At 48.2% G+C, this 17,635-nt stretch overlaps 2 protein-coding genes and 1 pseudogene across 3 annotated transcripts; 1 reads left to right on the top strand and 2 right to left on the bottom strand.

Annotated features, from left to right (window-relative positions):
- Positions 1 to 2,616: 2,616 nt before the first annotated feature.
- On the bottom strand, positions 2,617 to 3,027 carry LOC308237388 (histone H3.1; the record flags this gene model as incomplete). Its single annotated transcript, XM_080648045.1, has 1 exon — positions 2,617 to 3,027. The coding sequence occupies one exon, from the start codon at positions 3,025 to 3,027 to the stop codon at positions 2,617 to 2,619; it is 411 nt and encodes a 136-aa protein (XP_080504171.1).
- A 1,186-nt stretch (positions 3,028 to 4,213) lies between these two features.
- LOC308237191 (histone H2A type 1) lies at positions 4,214 to 4,606 on the bottom strand (the record flags this gene model as incomplete). Its single annotated transcript, XM_080647759.1, has 1 exon — positions 4,214 to 4,606. One exon carries the CDS (start codon positions 4,604 to 4,606, stop codon positions 4,214 to 4,216), a length of 393 nt encoding a protein of 130 aa, XP_080503885.1.
- Positions 4,607 to 4,926: 320 nt separating this feature from the next.
- LOC308237176 (histone H2B type 1-C/E/F/G/I-like) lies at positions 4,927 to 9,338 on the top strand (annotated as a pseudogene). The gene is made up of 2 exons: positions 4,927 to 5,029; positions 9,062 to 9,338. The product of its transcript is annotated as a histone H2B type 1-C/E/F/G/I-like (transcript).
- The last annotated feature ends 8,297 nt before the right edge of the window (positions 9,339 to 17,635 follow it).

Here is a 17,635-nt window from a genome sequence, read left to right as displayed (position 1 = left end):
TTTGTGACCCAACATAGGGCACCGTCCTTGTCTGTGTATATTTGTCCACATTTCAGAACAGGCACTGAGCAGCTTTTGCAATGCAGACAATTTGACTTTTTATGTTTGTTGTGTACGTGCTAGAATTTCAACGCCATGCTCGAGATGTCCACCCAGGTCCATACTGGAAATTAGCTGAAGTGACAGGTGTCACCAAATCCGAGCATCTCTTGGGACATTAGCAGGGGTGGTTTCCATAGATACCCATTGTGTGTCAGTAGGAAGGTGGCAAATCTTGAACCTTTAATCAGTTATTGTCCTGAGTGTGTTAACTAAAAGCACCTGACTAGTTTCTAGGACTACTTGACAGTATATGTATTACCACAGGCATGCTAGATGTCCACATGTCATAGTGACAGGGGGCAGGAATACAAGGTTGGGGCCCAGCTATAATTGTAAGAAATATGAATCATGCTCTGTTCGCCGGGATTGTTTGGCTCTGGTTAAAGAAGGCACATTCTAACCTGGTTGGGAGTTGCCCGTGGAACCTGGGTGCTCACCTGGAAATGCAGCCTGTTCTCCCCATCAGGGAGCTGCCTATTCTTAGGGAAGGATTAACAACCTTGTTACAGAAACCAGAACTACCAGCCCTTCGAAGACCCCCAGCCTTTTCATACTTGCAGGCCTTTGCAAATCTCCAGCCTGCATTACCTGTCAACAGCCCATTTGCCATACCCTTTTGCTAACTCCCCATGTAATCTTTGTCCTACCCAATATAAGCAGCTGGCTTATGGTGGGGTGCAGGGCAGATTTTTGTGGGTGACCTACTGCTCTCCCATACTGCCAGCAGTATTGGAATAAATGCTCATATGTGATTCAACCCTGTCTCTGCTGAATTGGCTGAAGTATGACAGGCAGCACTGACCCACTGATTGTCCGGTGACAGTAGCAATGACGAGTAGATGCTAAGGAGTGGATCCCAAGAGCAGTGATGGTGGGGACCAACAGTTTTAACAATATGAACCAACTGCTCTGAATAAAGCTGAGGCTGTTTTGAGAAAAGAGAGGTCAAACATTGGGGTGTGTTTCCCGTGTCTATACCGGCATGGCGAGACCCTTTCAGGCTAGGCCTTGGGAAAGATTGGAACGTGCAGGCCACTTCCCAGTTTGCCATTTCAAGAAATGCACAAAGACTATTCTTCTGTTCGTCTTTTTGTAAATTACAATGCATCTATACTTTCAACAAATAATGTACTTCGCCCTTAGGTCCCACCAGTTAAGAATATGTTAGTAAGACACTGCTTGTTCTAAGGAAACTCCATCTAAGGGGGCGTAACACAAAAGCAAATAAAGCACAATGTAGCAAGAAAAGTAGACATAGAATGCTAGGGGAACAAAGGGAGGAGTCAGATCTGTAAGAGGTAACCTCTGGGCTGAGGGCTAAAGGAATTGGAAATTGAAGGAAAGTACAGGAATTCCAGCACAGAATTAGCATTGCCAGATCCAGGGCTTCTGATGTGTGCACACAAATGATTCGAAATTGGATATTGGCACTAAATTAGAGGTTAAGAGGTAGGAAAGAGCCAGGAGGGATCTGTAGGCACTTCTTCCTTTAAATATTTTTACTTACTAATGACTCCCAAATCTTTTTAATTAATCCCTTCACGATTTTAACCCAGCCCCCACCATCAGTAAACCACCACATTTCTCCACCTCTCATGCAACGCTTGGCAAACCCAACATTCTGATTTTGATCATCTGCTGGGTGTTATGCAATATTTCAAGGTTTTAATTTGCATTTTTATCTGATTAAAACTGAAGTTTAAAAACTACTCATATAGTCACTCAGCTGTCTCCATTTAAAAAATAAGACTTTTCCCTTCAAAGTGAACAATAAACTACTACAGACCTGACCTGTCATTTAGGCCACTTAGGCAAGTGAAAACCAGAATAACCCTAATTCAACTTTGTTTTCCTACAGTCATTGGAGGCTGAATTCCCATCTTCTCCTTTCCTTCCCAGATTTTTTGAAAGGAACCTGCATGGGCCTTTGGAAGAAAAACTTCTAGAGCTAGAGGGAGCACAGATCGCCTGTCTAGACCAAGAGCTATTGTGAGGTTCACATACAAGACGTGTGAAAACACTGAAAACTGTAAACCTTTTCATGATTGTCACATTTGTGAATATCTGGAGTAACGGAGGTGCCAATATCTATGCTCTGAACCCCTTGTTACGGGATAGGCTTAATTCCTTTCCTGTGGACAGATTCCTTCACTTTATCTCTTTCCACGTGGATAACAAGGGGCCAAGTGGTGACTATCTTTTCGGATACATTGTTGCCTTTGAAACTGCTAGTGTTCAAAGCAACAGTTCCTTAAGCAACTGAAGTATCCCTAAATAGCTACTATAATGTAGACACTGAAAGTGAGGCCTTGCCAATCCTCCCACTCAATTAGTTGAGGAAAATGATACCCAAAGTTCTGGAGGGAAGGCCAGAAACCCGTCCCCATTTCCGTCCATTGTGCGCTGAGCTTGCGTTATTAACACGTAAAGTAGGAGTGCGACAGCCACTGTCGGTGAGGATGGAAGTGGCTCTGAAAAGAGCCTTTGGGTTCCAGGTTGCCGCTCGCGAAGAGCTCACGCCCTCTCCCCGCGGATGCGGCGCGCGAGCTGGATGTCCTTGGGCATGATGGTGACGCGCTTGGCGTGGATGGCGCACAGGTTGGTGTCCTCGAACAGCCCCACCAGGTAGGCCTCGCACGCCTCCTGCAGCGCCATGACGGCCGAGCTCTGGAAGCGCAGGTCGGTCTTGAAGTCCTGCGCGATCTCGCGCACCAGGCGCTGGAACGGCAGCTTGCGGATCAGCAGCTCCGTGGACTTCTGGTAGCGGCGGATCTCGCGCAAGGCCACGGTGCCGGGCCGGTAGCGGTGCGGCTTCTTCACGCCGCCCGTGGCCGGCGCGCTCTTGCGGGCCGCCTTGGTGGCCAGCTGCTTGCGGGGCGCCTTCCCGCCCGTGGACTTGCGCGCCGTCTGCTTGGTCCGAGCCATTCCCAACACTCAGAAGGACAAAACTGCTGTAAGGTGACCGCGCAGGCTCTCAACTAGTAAATATATATAAGGCAAGTGCCACTGTGATTGGAGGAGGCACCTGCCCATCAAGGCCCGCCGTGAAGTGATTGGAAGCCGCGTCCGCTTTCTGATCACCGGAGCCGCCCGCGCGTTTGGGTCAGAAATTAACTTCTTCCTCCCGCCCACCCTTCCAACAGAGGCTGTTTTCTACCCTTTCTCGTCGCTACGGTCTGTGCGCATTTTCTTTGCAGTGTTCTCTGTCTTTCCTCCGCAGAATTTAATGTAAATATTACAATTATATATCTCGTTGGCGGAATAAAAATCTTAAAATTTGGCGCCGGAAACTGGCTTTCCTTTGATCTTTTTGAAAAAGCGCGCGCTACGTGCGATTGGCCAAGTGATTTTCAGCCTCATTCAGGTTTAGGAAGGAGGATTTCCCGTCAGTTTCTTCATTTCTCTATTTAAACTCGGAGATTTAAACATGTTTTGTAGGCTTTTCTAAATGTCTGTTGAACTCAATTTCACACTTGATATCATAGCTAGATTAACACTTACTTTTCCTTGCCATGTTCATAGGCAGCATCCCGCTACGTTTAACCATTTGCACTGAGACTTGTGTAAAAGGGCCAAGAAAAAGCACCCTCAAACGAGCAAGTGGGGCAGAAAGATGACGGCGTGAGTGACGCTGGGCCCCGCGGAAGGGACCCGACTCGGGGGCGGGCACATTGCTTTCCCATTTACAACCCACTGGGTCCCCTAGGAGGTGGGCGTTGGCGCAGAGGTGTCCCATGGAGATGCAAAACACCTCGAACAAGAGACAGGAGTGGTTTTATCGCCCTGTGGGTTCCTAACTCGATTTGCATTTAAATAGCCGCCTCTCACCCAGCGTGTTCCGGTCGTGGTTTCTGCTGGTTTAAGCCCGAGGGCCTGCAGCTTTCACCGTTAATTACCGGGTGCAGAGTGTCTCCCCCTCAGTAACTACACTGTTGCTGTGTTCACTGGAGTTACTTTGCCATTTATAGGATGTTTACAGCGACATCTCCTGGCGGATGGAAGTGATCACTTCCAAGTCGCTGTTACAGTAACACGGAAACTGCAAGCTCTTTAGTGAAAAGGTGGGTGGCTCTGAAAAGAGCCTTTGGTGTCGAACGTTGCGGTTTGCTCCTCACTTGCCCTTGGCCTTGTGGTGGCTCTCGGTCTTCTTGGGCAGCAGCACGGCCTGAATGTTGGGCAGCACGCCGCCCTGCGCGATCGTCACCTTGCCCAGCAGCTTGTTGAGCTCCTCGTCGTTGCGGATGGCCAGCTGCAGGTGGCGCGGGATGATGCGCGTCTTCTTGTTGTCGCGGGCCGCGTTGCCCGCCAGCTCCAGGATCTCGGCCGTCAGGTACTCCAGCACGGCCGCCAGGTACACGGGCGCGCCCGCCCCGACCCGCTCGGCGTAGTTGCCCTTGCGGAGCAGGCGGTGCACGCGGCCCACGGGGAACTGCAGCCCGGCCCGCGAGGACCGCGTCTTGGCCTTGGCGCGCGCCTTGCCGCCCTGCTTCCCGCGGCCCGACATGACGAACAGACAAACCTCCGCTCAGACCTGGGTCTGAGCTCAACCGCCCGGAGCTGCCCTCTTTATAGTCGCGCCAGGGCGCGAAAGTGAATCTGTGCCATTGGCGGCAAGTTACTGCCCTTTCACGTAAACCAATGGGATCCCGGTTCTGAAATGCACTTGTTTTCAGTGGACAATTCCCTGTGACGTTTCCGGGACTCGCCACCAGTCAGACACGCCTTTACTCCTGCCTCCTCTAAGGAGCTGGAACCGGAGGACACTCGCAGCCTCACACCGATTCTTCCCCTCGTTCCCCAGCTTCTTGGGCGGTTCCCCCCACCATGCCCGAGCCGGCAAGTCGGCGCCCGCCCCGAAGAAGGGCTCCAAGAAGGCGGTGACCAAGGCGCAGAAGAAGGACGGCAAGATGGGCCAGCACAGCCAAGGGTTCGGGAGCCCGAGGGAGGGCCGGTGAAGGATGAAGAAAAGACAGACAAAGAGAATAAGCTGGTTCTAGGTGGATCTTCTGTGCCTGGCTGGGGCCTTAGAACAGATCCAGGCTGCAAGCTGGGCCTTTATTTTATAGTCAGAGGTAAACAAGGTAATTTACAATGTTCTTGTGAGTTTCACTTATTTTGGCAGCATTTGCTGCACCTCCCACAGCCCATTAGCTACCCAGGAAAGGTCTAGGGAGCAGTCACAAAATCAAGCTTAATTATGCTTAGAGGGCTGTGCCCTCTAAGCTGGGAGTTGTTTGTGGCTTTGCCAGCAGGTCAGTCCGAGGCTTAACCCTATAACCGCTCCCTACATCTCGCCCTTTTAATTTTAAGTTACTAATATTGGAAGTAAAACTTAAACATCAAGAACAAAGTTCTGACTATTAAAATATTAACAAAACAATGCCAATGTAAAACCCAGACATGGCTATTAATAAAACAATGCCAATGCAACACATAATAGAGAAATCAAACTACAGTAACATTTTTCTACTAAATGAAAGTTTCTTTTGCTGATTTACTCAAGCGTCCTCGGACTTGGCTGTGCAAGAGTTTGCAGAAGACTGGCAGCTAACAATGCTAGCATGGCCAGAAACATGATTGAGGGAGTAGCTTCCACGTCTTGCTTTTCTGCCATCTGCTGGGCCTCAGTTGTTAACTTCTTCAGCTGACCCCACGTTGGCACCTTGGTCTTTTGTATAGCCTTCGTCATCTTCCTTTTCCGCTTTGATGTCATCGGGGCAACTCTCAGTCTTTTGAACGATGGGACAAGGAGCTTCTCTGGGTCCATTGCGGTGACGTACGTAACGCTCTGGCACCCAAATTGGCTGCGCTGCTCCTTCTGGAAAGATACAAACACAACCTCTTCCCCACATCATTACTGGATCTGGTCCAAACCATTGTCCAGTTTGTGCATCCTTCCATAGGGCTAACCCCACGGAGGCTATTGTACAGGCGGCCTGATGCCTTTCGGCTGCTGTATGACCCTCTGCATCGCAATTCAAAAAATTTAAAGTATAAAGAACATGACTGAGTTTGTTTTGAGATGACACATAACATCCGTCTCCCCTTTTTGTTTTAGTAATTGCATTTTAAGAGTACGATTTGCTCTTTCCACTATTGCTTGACCTTGAGGGTTGTAAGGGATACCAGTTTTATGACAAATTTGATATTGCTGACAAAAATGTTGAAAAGCAGAGCTAGTGTATGTGGGTCCATTGTCTGTCTTTAGCTCTAAGGGAGGACCTAGTACCGCAAAGGCAGCTAGGCAATGATTAATTACATGCTTGTCACTGTCTCCTGTTTGGGGAGTCGCAAAGACAAAGCGGGAGCAGGTATCTACATTAACATGTACCCATCTGTGCTTACCAAATTCCAGTATGTGGGTGACATCCATTTGCCAAATTTGATTAGGTTTAAGACCCCTAGGATTAACCCCCAACAATTGTAGAGGGCAATGAATTACACACTGAGAGCACTGCTTAACAATTTGACGAGCTTGCTCCCTAGAAATACGGAATTGTTTGCATAAGGCAGCAGCATTTTGATGATGCAAAGCATTGGGAGGACTGGGCAAGAGAAAATGGGGTAGCCTCTTGCATTACAGCAAAGACGTGATCAATAGCATCATTGCCTATAGCTAATGGACCAGGGAGACCTGAATGAGATCGAATATGACCAATAAAGCAGGGAAATTGCCGTTCTCTAATGACTTTTTGAAGGTTGAAAAATAAATGAAAGAGTTCCTCTGAATTAGTGTGCCCTATAGTAGCCGTTTCAATTAGTTTGGCCATACTTACCACATAGGCACTATCACTATATAGGTTAATGGGCTCCGTAGCAAAGTCTGTCAAGGCGTAGATAAGAGCTTGTATTTCCACCCGTTGTGCTGAAATATAAGGGGTTTGAAGGACCTTGGCACCTCTGCTGCAGTAGTATCCAGCTTTTCCAGAACTGGATCCATCTGTAAAAACGGTTAATGCCTGAGGTATAGGTTGTGACTTCACTATCTTTGGGAAGGTAAAGGTAGTAACTGAGAGAAATTGTAAAACCTTATTTGCTGGATAATGGTTACCAACCTGTCCGGAGAAATTAGCAAGTGCAACTTGCCAATTTGTTGATCGTTGCCAGAGCCAGTCTTGCTGTAAATGGCACTATAATAAGGTCAGGGTCTTGGCCCACTAATTGGCCTGTTCAAAGGCGGGCTCGAGCTATTAGCTGCGAAACCGAATCATGGAAAGGAGTTAATACCTTAGTTGGAGAATGAGCCAAATACAGCCCTTCAACAACTCTAGGAGCTTGCCAAATGACCCCAGTGGGTGTATGTGTCGTAGGGAAAATTAAAACCTGTGTAAGGGAAGGGAGTAATCAATTCTAGTAAGCTGTGCTGAACTTAAGGCATCCTCAACTTTATGTAAGGCTGTCTTGGCTTCCTCGGTCAAGCAGCGTGGGGATGACGGAGATGAATCTCCCCTTAGTATATGAAATAAAGGGCTTAAGTCAGCAGTGGTTAATTTTAAAGCAGGTCAAACCCAGTTAATATCTCCTAATAATTTTTGGAAGTCATTTAATGTAAGTAAAGTGTCAGTTCGAATTTGGATTTTCTGAGGTTTTATTGTTTTCCCCTCAATAATGCTGCCAAGATAAGAAAAAGGAAATGTCCTTTGAACCTTTTCAGGTGCTATGCATAATCCAGCACAATGGAGGGAATCCTGCAAGTCTATATAGACATTATTTAGATGTGTTTCATTTTTATGAGCTAAGAGAATGTCATCCATATAATGAATAATATAAGCCTCAGGGTGTGCAGGAGGCAGCTGATCGATGTTTCTAACTCTCTATCCCTCTCCCTTCCTCTCTGTAAAAAACCAATAAAAATATATTTAAAAAAAAATCCTGACATAAGGTAGGACTATTGGCCATGCCCTGGGGCAATACTTTAGCATATCTCCACCTTCATCATCCCAAACCCACTGGCGCTGTTCCCTTTCTTCCTCCAATTTTTGCTCATATTTGGGAGAAAGCCCATCGTCCAGAGGGCTCTCTCCCACAGGTGCTATAGCCCCAGGGACTGGAGGAGGCGCCGATGGTGGAGTCGGAAGCCTTTGGCAACCTTCCCCCATCTGTCTTGATTCCCCTGCCACATTCCTCCACTCCCTTCTGGAGTGGGCTCTAGGCAGTCCCGAATCAGGGACCACAGACTGAAAGTAGAGGCAGGCATTTCCTCTGGACCTTCAGCTATACAATGATCGCGAAGTTGTTTTCCTGCCTTCTCCCATGCCTCTATATTTACCTTTTCTTCCTCAGAAAACCATGGGCAGATTTTACCCACAAAGTCTAAAAAGTCGAAAAGCTGTTCATACCTCACAGAACAGCCCCTTGCTTGGAGCATAGCCTTAAGCATGGATACACATACATTCTTTCCCTGCAATCCTGAATCTCCCATGTTTTACACCTAGCTAGTACTACACCCCTCCCTTACCTACTGCGTGCGCACGCCTTGGGGCCTCCTGTCACCTGACAATTGCAGTTCCCTCACACTCAGGTCCGCATTGAGAGCCACTTGGGCTGAACTCAGCCCCGTGTTGGGCGCCACTTGTGCCGCGCCAGCACAGCCAAGGGTTCGGGGATCCTGAGGGAGGGCCGGTGAAGGATGAGGAAAAAGACAGACAAAGAGAAAAGCTGGGTCTAGGTGGATCTCCTGTGCCTGGCTGAGACCACAGAACAGATCCAGACTGCAAGCTGAGCCTTTATTTTATAGTCAGAGGTAAACAAGGTAATTCACAATGTTCTTATAAGTTTCACTTGTTTTGGCAGCACTTGCTGCCCCTCCCACAGCCCATTAGCTACCCAGGAAGGATCTAGGGAGCAGTCACAAGATCAAGCTTAATTATGCTTAGAGGGCTGTGCCCTCCAAGCTGGGACTTGTTTGCGACTTTGCCAGCAGGTCAGTCCGAGGCTTAACCCTATAACCGCTCCCTACAGAGAGCTACTCGGTGTACGTGTACAAGGTGCTCAAGCAGGTGCACCCCAACACCAGCATCTCGTCCAAGGCCATGGGCATCATGAACTCCTTCGTCAACGACATCTTTGAGCGCATCGCGGGCGAGGGGTCTCGCCTGGCGCATTACAACAAGCGCTCCACCATCACGTCCCGCGAGATCCAGACGGCCGTGCGCCTGCTGCTGCCGGGCGAGCTGGCCAAGCACGCCGTGTCCGAGGGCACCAAGGCCGTCACCAAGTACACCAGCTCCAAGTGAGGAGCTGCGGCCGCTGTCAAACCCAAAGGCTCTTTTCAGAGCCGCTCAGTCTTCTAAAGAGAACTGTGACTCACTTTTTACACAGGGCCGATAAGTGTTATTCGCCGCAGAGTAGTTGGCGTGTTTTCTTTCCTGATCTGGTTGTAAACTTCAATGCTGCACATGCCAGGCAGCCCTCCACATTTTGAGATTGGTTTATGTCAAGAAGCATCAGGTTCTTTGCAGACAAATGCAGTAAAGAAAAGCAAAGTCCTCATCGTTAAGACAACTCAATTACATTTAAGCATGTAAACCTGCTGAAGGCCTCTGTAAGGACTGAATGTCCCAGTAATTCCATGTGTTCCTTGTTGGTGTGGCACTTCGCACCCACTGGAAACATCGATTGTCCTGTGTCCCTTTGGCGGGGTGGACGATGCAGTGCTCGTCTGTGTGCTGGTTTCTTAAATATTAAGTTAGAAAGGCAAAAGGAAGAGTGAGAACCCCATTCAGTTAACCTCACACATCAGTCAGCTCAGGTGGGCAGCAATAACAGCCAATCCAGGCATACAGGAAGTTTGGAAGGAACAACAGGTTTCCCTGTGCGATTCTAGTATTGTTACTAGTGACCTGATACGCGAAATTCGTGCACATTAAAAGGGGATTAATTAGAGGAAATAATTTAATATTGCTATTTGCACTCTCTCTATAATAGAAGTGTCAGAGATGAAAGAAAATTAGTAAAATGTATATGAAAACCTTCCTCCTGTCAGAGTCTGGGGCTCACCACGGGACCCAGAGTCAAGTCCCCGCCTACCACATGCACCTCAAAATCGTGTGAGACCCAGATTCGGCTGCCCCCGCCCCACTTCCCCCCTCCCTCTGCCATTGGGCTAGATCCAGACCTGGCTAGTTCCACCCTTGTCAAGCCCTGCTGGGTGGGGGGGGGGGGGGTAGCTTCAGGTCCCCTGGCCCGGCTCCAGGATGGGGGGCGTGGCCTGAGGTTCCCCAGCCCAGACTGGAAAGGGGGGCGCAGCCTCAGGTCCCACATCAAGCCCTGCTGGGTGAGGGGCATGGCCTGAGGTCCCCCAACCCAGCACTGGGAGTGTACCTTGAGGTCCCCTGTCAAGCCCTGCTGGGTGGGGGGCATGACCTGAGGTCCCGAGTCAAGCCCAGCCAGGCAGGGGGGCACAGCCTCAGGTCCCCTGGCCCGGTGCTGGGGCAGGGGGCGCAGCCTGAGGTCCCCTAGCCCAGCAACAGGATGGGAAGCACACCTTGAGGCCCGGCCATGTGGGGGGCGTGGCCTGAGGTCCCCTGTGAAGCCCCACAGGGGCAGGGGAGGGCGTAGCCTCAGGTCCCTGCTGATTGCTTGTTAAGTCTTCTTATGGGAACTTGGACTCAGCTGGGGGCGGGGGGGGGGCAGCCATCTTTGTGATGGAGTGATGGTCAATTAGCATATTCCCTCTTTATTAGATAGGATTACTTTAAAGCGACTCAGGGTTCATTGGAGAATTATGGGCCTTGAGGCTTTGTGAGAGGAACTGCCATTTTACCCACTTTCTCATTTCTCTGAGTGAAATTACTCTTCCTGTCAAATTGAACCCAGGTTTTTTCTCTGCTTCCCTGGCATGTGCTCTTTCTCTACTTGTTGGAAGAAATTTTTAAAGACTGGAAAGTAGAGCAGGAAAAAAAAAAGAACAAGAGCAGTGGGCCAGGCTTTGGAAACGCGTGCTGCAAGCCCTCGATGGCATCCCTGCCCTGGGACTGCCTGTGCCTGTGGCAGCTGCCGCTCGGGCACAGAGAAGTAAAAAGGAGCAGATGGGCATTCCCGCCCCCAGCCAGGATGTCAAAACCCACCTCTCCCTTGCAAGCCCTTGGGGACAGCATAGCTATTGACAACTTTGGGTCTTTTCCCAGGATTGTCGTGGAATGACTTCCACATTTAATTGTATTTGCTGAGGGGTTCTGACGACGCCCTGTATGCAATTACGGTCCCCTGGTGACTCAATTCCACTCCCAGGTGTTTACTTGTGAGTATTCTGCACACTTGGCAGTGAGTACATGAGAACCGAGCAATGCTATTTTTTTAAAATATATTTTATTGATTTTTTACAGAGAGGAAGGGAGAGGGATAGAGAGTTAGAAACATCGATGAGAGAGAAACATCGATCAGCTGCCTCCTGCACGCCCCCTACTGGGGATGTGCCCGCAACCAAGGTACATGCCCTTGACCGGAATCGAACCTGGGACCCTTCAGTCTGCAGGCTGACGCTCTACCCACCGAGCCAAACCGGCTAGGGCCGAGCAATGCTATTTTTAATAACAAAATACTAGAAGCAACCACATGTTAATGGCCAATATGTGTATTGGGGTGCATTCACACAGTGGGATAGCATATAGCACAGAAAAGGATTGAAATACACAGCACTTTAGAAACATAAACCTCAGAAGGTTGATATATATGTGGTACCTTTTTATAAGCTTGAAAATAAAACCAAATTTCTCTTGAAGCACAGGTGTGTGATTTTTTTTTTTTTTTTTTAATTTTAAGAGGTAGTTTCATAAGTAACTGTTTTTAAATATCAGACAGTGCCTACCTCTGATCCAGGCAGGGCAACGGAATGAATGAAGAAAAGCTCCGAGGTAGAAATAGAAGTTGCATAAAACAAGTTCCAAGCATCATCTATGCAGTCACATGGAAATCCTGTGAGGACCCCACACCTACTGGCTCATCTCTCGATAGTATGACTTTCTCTTCGAGAGTGTAGAAGAAAAAGACTGACAGAGGTCACTGGAAGGACATGTAGATTCAGAAAACAAAAGATTTTAGCTCAGTCAGCAGCCAGTCTTCTCCAGCTGTTAACTCAGCTTCCCACAGAACCTCTGACAGCCTCTGCAGGGCCATGCATGTGTTTGCACACACATGCATGTATTTAGTCTATACTGATATGTATTTTTGTAACTATATGTGTGTCTACCTTTCCCTCAATCCTATCTAATAAAGAGGGAATATGCTAATTGACCACCACTCTGTCACAAAGATGGCTGCACCCACAGCTGAGGCCAAGTTCCCATAAGGAGCCTTAACAAGCAATCAGCAGGGACCTGAGGCTACACCCTCCCCTGCCCCCATGGGGCTTGACAGGGGACCTCAAGGTGCGCTTCCCGTCCTGGTGCTGGGCTAGGGGACCTCAGGCTGCTTCCCTGGCCCCAGCGCCAGGCCAGGGGACCTCAGGCCGCACCCCTTGCCCCAGCACCGAGCCAGGGGACCTGAGGCTGTGCCCACCTGCTTGGTGGGGCTTGACAGGGGACCTCAAGGTGCACCCCCATTGCTGGGTTGGGGGAACTCAGGCTGCGCCCCCGCCCAGGGGGGACCTGAGGCTGCACCCCCCTGCTGATGGGGCTTGACAGGAGACCTGAGGCTGTTCCCCCCTCCCAGTGCTGGGCCGGGGGACCTGAGGCTGTGCCCCCCCCCCCCCGCCTGGTGGGGCTTGACGGGGACCTCAGGCCATGTCCCACAGCTGGCAGGGCTTGACGGGGGACCTCAAGGCACGCCCCCCCCCCACCCCAGTCTGGGCTGGGGGACCTCAGGCTACACCCCACGTCCTGGTGCCAGGCCAGGGGACCTGAGGCTATGTTCCCTGCCCGGCGGGGCTTGACAAGGATGGGACCAGCCAGGTCTGGATCTATCCCAATGAGGGGCAGGGGGGCCGGCCAGGTCTGGGTCTCACTCAATTTTGAGGTGCATGTGGGTGGGCGGGGACTTGACTCTGGGCCCCGTGGTGTGCCCCAGACTCTGACAAGAGGAAGGTTTTCATATACATTTTACTAATTTTCTTTCATCTCTGACACTTCTGTTATAGAGAAAGGGCAAATAGCAATATTAAATTATTTCCTCTAATCCCCTTTTAATGTGCATGAATTTCGTGCACCGGGCCACTAGTTCTGTTATAAGAGAAATCACACTTTAAAAAAAAAAAGTATCTTCTCTCCTTCCCCATCTCAAGATATTTGTGGGTAAGTTCCCCATACATTTGGGGTTTTTAAGTCACTACTTTTCAAAGCACAGGTGCCTTTGATCCGGCCGTGAGTGCACAGATGCAGAAAATAAACAGCCAATTCTGATATTGTCTTGTCTTGTGGAATGAGGGAATCAGCAGATAGTCTCGAGGAGAGGAAACGGGAACAGAATTTAGAGGCCACATTTAAGATACCTAAACACTTACGTTCTGCGCCTGGAGAATGGGAATATGTGAGGGTCGCCGAAAGAGGAACGCGCGAGGCCAAAGCGGTAAAGGGATGATAAATGTGTTAGGTCATCTGGAGACCAGATGGGCTGAGTCCCCAAATGGTGCCAGCACCCAGGGGTGGAGAGTCAGAGGTTTTAAAGGACTCCAGGCGGCTTTCTCTGGGCGGGAAATTTTCTGGGCGGATCTGGATCCTAGGAAGGTCTGGAGGGGAAGGAAATGGTCTTAGCAAGTGGAATGTGGTCCAAGCGAAAGGGAATGCTGGTTGTGAAGTGGCCAAAAGGTCCGTTCCCAGGGAGGGAGGATCGATTCAATTATCTGATCAGACCTAACAGTAGATATGTGGGCTTTGTGTCAGGGACAGCTTGAGTGACCTGGAATGGTCGGCAGAGAAGACGATGTCTAGAAGAATATGGAGGGAGGTGGCTAAAGTCAGCAGAAAGGAGATTGAACACGCAGAGGGCATTTTGGCCCATCTGCACAAGGTTCACACCGCAGGCCCCTCACACACCAGCATTTTGTCACTTTATTGTTTTTCATTGGAATTTATAGCTGGTAGCTCCAATAATTCACATGATTTGCTCCAAATAATTTTCGTCAATATTTTTTACCTAAACAATAATTTATAGAACAGAGAGAAAGAGATTGAAGCATAGAAGTGGATGAGAAAAATCTGATTCCAAAGGACAGTTTTTCCTGAGTTTTTCACCTGGGTAGACTGATGCCTGCTAGCTGGGTGTTGTGGATACTTCAAAGAGCCTGTGATTCTCTCTGTTTCTTTAATCTTCACTCGAGGATATGTTTATTGGTGGTTTTTGTTTTTTGTTTTTTGGGGTTTTTTCTGAGAGAGAGAAAGGGAGGGAGGGAGGGAGGAAGAGAGAGAAACGACACTTCAAACGAGCCGCCCTGCCAGCCAGGGTGAGCCTGTGATTCTTGAGCAAAACGGAGACAATCACAGGCCCGATGCTGTTAGGGCTTCATGAGACGGTGCACACTGCGGACAAGGGGGCCACATGCCAGCCTCACGAGCTCTGGGAGGCCTGTGTGGTGGTGGCCTTTGCAAACTCTCCAGAGACCTAAAGTCACCACATAGGATGGTCTGAAATGAAAACTTTGTAACTGAAAGCAGGTTATGGCAGGTAGTCATGTCCTAGGCTAGATTCTTCCCCGACAAGAGTCTGTCTTTACCTTAGCTAAGCCTGTCTGTCGTCTTTTCCATCTCGTGTCCCTTTTCCCGGACCCCTCAGGGCACCACCCATGCCCCAGGGCGCCAGGATGGACACCACAGATTCCTAAATTGTTACTGTTATGGCGCTAATCGTGGACTGTTAACTACCCGGCACCCACCGTGTAGAAGAATTCCGGAGGTTTTCCAGCCTTGCTTTCTCCCGCCTTCCTAATCTACCACCAGTGAACTTTATGAACCCATTTATGTTCCTCCTGTGACTGTAATGGATAAAAATAGGTGAAACCCGCCATCGTCCGGAGCATTGTCTCAATGCGATGAGATTCTGCTTCCTGGCAATTGTCGACAGTTTGGCTCCAAGAAACACAACATTTTTTTACAGGTTTGAATGTTTCCTTACGGTAACAATGTTGAGTCCAAGGATCTTCCTGAGCCCTGGGTGAGGTACACATATAAACGTTACCATGAAAATGTATCACATTCTTTTTTTTTTCTTTCAACAGATTAAGTAATGATTTAAAAGTTTGAAAAATAGCCCTAGCTGGTTTGGCTCAGTGGATAGAGTGCTGGCCTGTGGACTGAAGGGTTCCAGGTTTGAATCCAGTCAAGGGCACATACCTGATTTGGGGGCTGGATCCCCAGGGCATACAGGAGGTGGCCAATCAATGACGCCCTCTCTCATCATTGATGTTTAAATCTTTCTCCCTTCCTCTGTGAAGTCAATAAAAGTATATATATATATATTTTTTTTAAATATATTTTATTGATTTTTTACAGAGAGGAAGGGAGAGGGATAGAGAGTTAGAAACATCGATGAGAGAGAAACATCGATCAGCTGCCTCCTGCACACCTCCCACTGGGGATGTGCCCGCAACCAAGGTACATGCCCTTGACCGGAATCGAACCCGGGACCCTTCAGTCCGCAGGCTGACGCTCCATCCACTGAGCCAAACCGGTTAAAATATATTTTATTGATTTTTTACAGAGAGGAAGGGAGAGGGATAGAGAGTTAGAAACATCAATGAGAGAGAAACACTGATCAGCTGCCTCCTGCACACACACCCCACTGGGGATGTGCCTGCAACCAAGGTACATGCCCTTGACCGGAATTGAACCTGGGACCCTTCAGACCGCAGGCTGACGCTCTATCCACCGAGCCAAACCAGCTAGGGCAATAAAAGTATATATTTTTTAAAAGTTTGAGAAATAAAAGTATCACTATAAATGTTTTATCACAATGTGAACTTCTTGAGTTATAAATTTTTTATTTCCTGAGTTAGGCATATAATAGTGGTTCCGTTTAATACAATCATTAAACTAACCTTTTCCTAAATCTGTACAAAGTGCCATGGGGAGCCCAGGAAATTATGGTAAATAGTATGTGAACTTTAGTGGTTAAAATATTGAAATAGAGAATCAAAATATCATTCTTTGTTCCCTGCTCCTTAAATCTTTCTGATGAACTAACCGGTAAAGTGTCAACTGGGTACTCCACTGACATTTGCTAATCCCACCCACCCTGCCCTCTTTCAACTTTATAACAAAGAGCTTGTATGGAGCTCTTTGTAATGCAGTAAACAGCATATACCTGGAATTGCATGATATTTTTTTAAAATATTGATCCAAAGTGGTGATGGAAATAAAGAAAAAAATATTCTTCCACTGTGATTTTCTTTCTGTTCAGGGTCAGAGGTAGGGTAGAGATGTTGAGAAGGCTAAAAGGCGAATTCCAATGTAAACTGATATTTGGGGGGGCTAGCAATGTGAATCTGTGCAGTAACCTAATGTACATTCTTGATAGCCTATAATTAAGTCACTGCCCCTTTCCCCACAATCTGGTCTTGCAAGACCTGTTACCTAAATGCTCACATTTTATAGAGGCCATAATCCATGAATTGTTACTGGGGGTTATCAGCGGTGGTGCCAGGCCAGGCCCTTAGATATGATCTCAAGACCCCCATCCCAACCCACAGTCCCCATCCATATTTGGGGGACAAAGAAACCAAGAGGGGGAAAAAGGGCTATCACCACATTGGTTTGCTCAGACTCTGGAGGCAGCTCCTCTGAGACCGTAATACAGCTGTGTAACCCCCTTTCTCTAAGTGTCGCTTGGGTTTCTTTGGTCTTCTACAACGATGTAAAGTTGCCTTTCAAATACTGTTTTCTAAAGAGTATATTTAAAGAAAAAACTTAAGTAAATAACAGTTTAGATTATATCCAGATACAGGAACAAAAAATATTGTGAAAGTGGAACTCAAATGACTGAAGTGTGAACTATAACTTAATAAAATAACATACTGTAAGTGACAGAATAATGCTATTACATTTCTATATAAAATATGTATCTGTGCCTGTTACGTACATATGTAATGACATATAAAATATGCTTTGTATAGTTAATATTAAATATAGATTATTACAATAACATTAATGTTAATTGCTGTAAGGATTTGGAGGGAGTAAATATTGTTCTGGAATGTGACAATCTGGGACAGTTTCTGGAAAGACGTATGTCATGGTCGCCGAAGGAGGAATACATGAGGCTGGAAGCGGTAAGAATTATAAATGTGTTAGGTCGTCTGGGTACCAGATGGGCTGAGCCCCCAAAGGGTGCCAGCACCCAAAGACGGGGCGTCAGAGGTTTTAAAGGACTCTAGGCGGCTTTTTCGGGGGCAGGACTCTCTGTGCAGGTCTGGGTCCTCGGAAGGTCTGGAGGGGAGAGATTATGGTCTTAGCAAGTGGAATGTGGTCTAAGCAAAAGGGGACTCTGTGGTGAAGGGGCCTAAAGGTCAGTTCCCAGGGGCGGGCACTGACTCAATTATTTGACCAGGCCTAACATTGGGGAGAAGGTCGGAGTCCTGCGCCTGGTGCAGAACTAACCTGTAGTG

The sequence above is a fragment of the Plecotus auritus genome, assembly GCF_963455305.1.
Source record: "Plecotus auritus genome assembly, chromosome: 12".
NCBI lineage: Eukaryota > Metazoa > Chordata > Mammalia > Chiroptera > Vespertilionidae > Plecotus > Plecotus auritus.
Note: the sequence above shows the minus strand (reverse complement) of the source record. Positions and strands in the feature narration are given on the sequence as shown.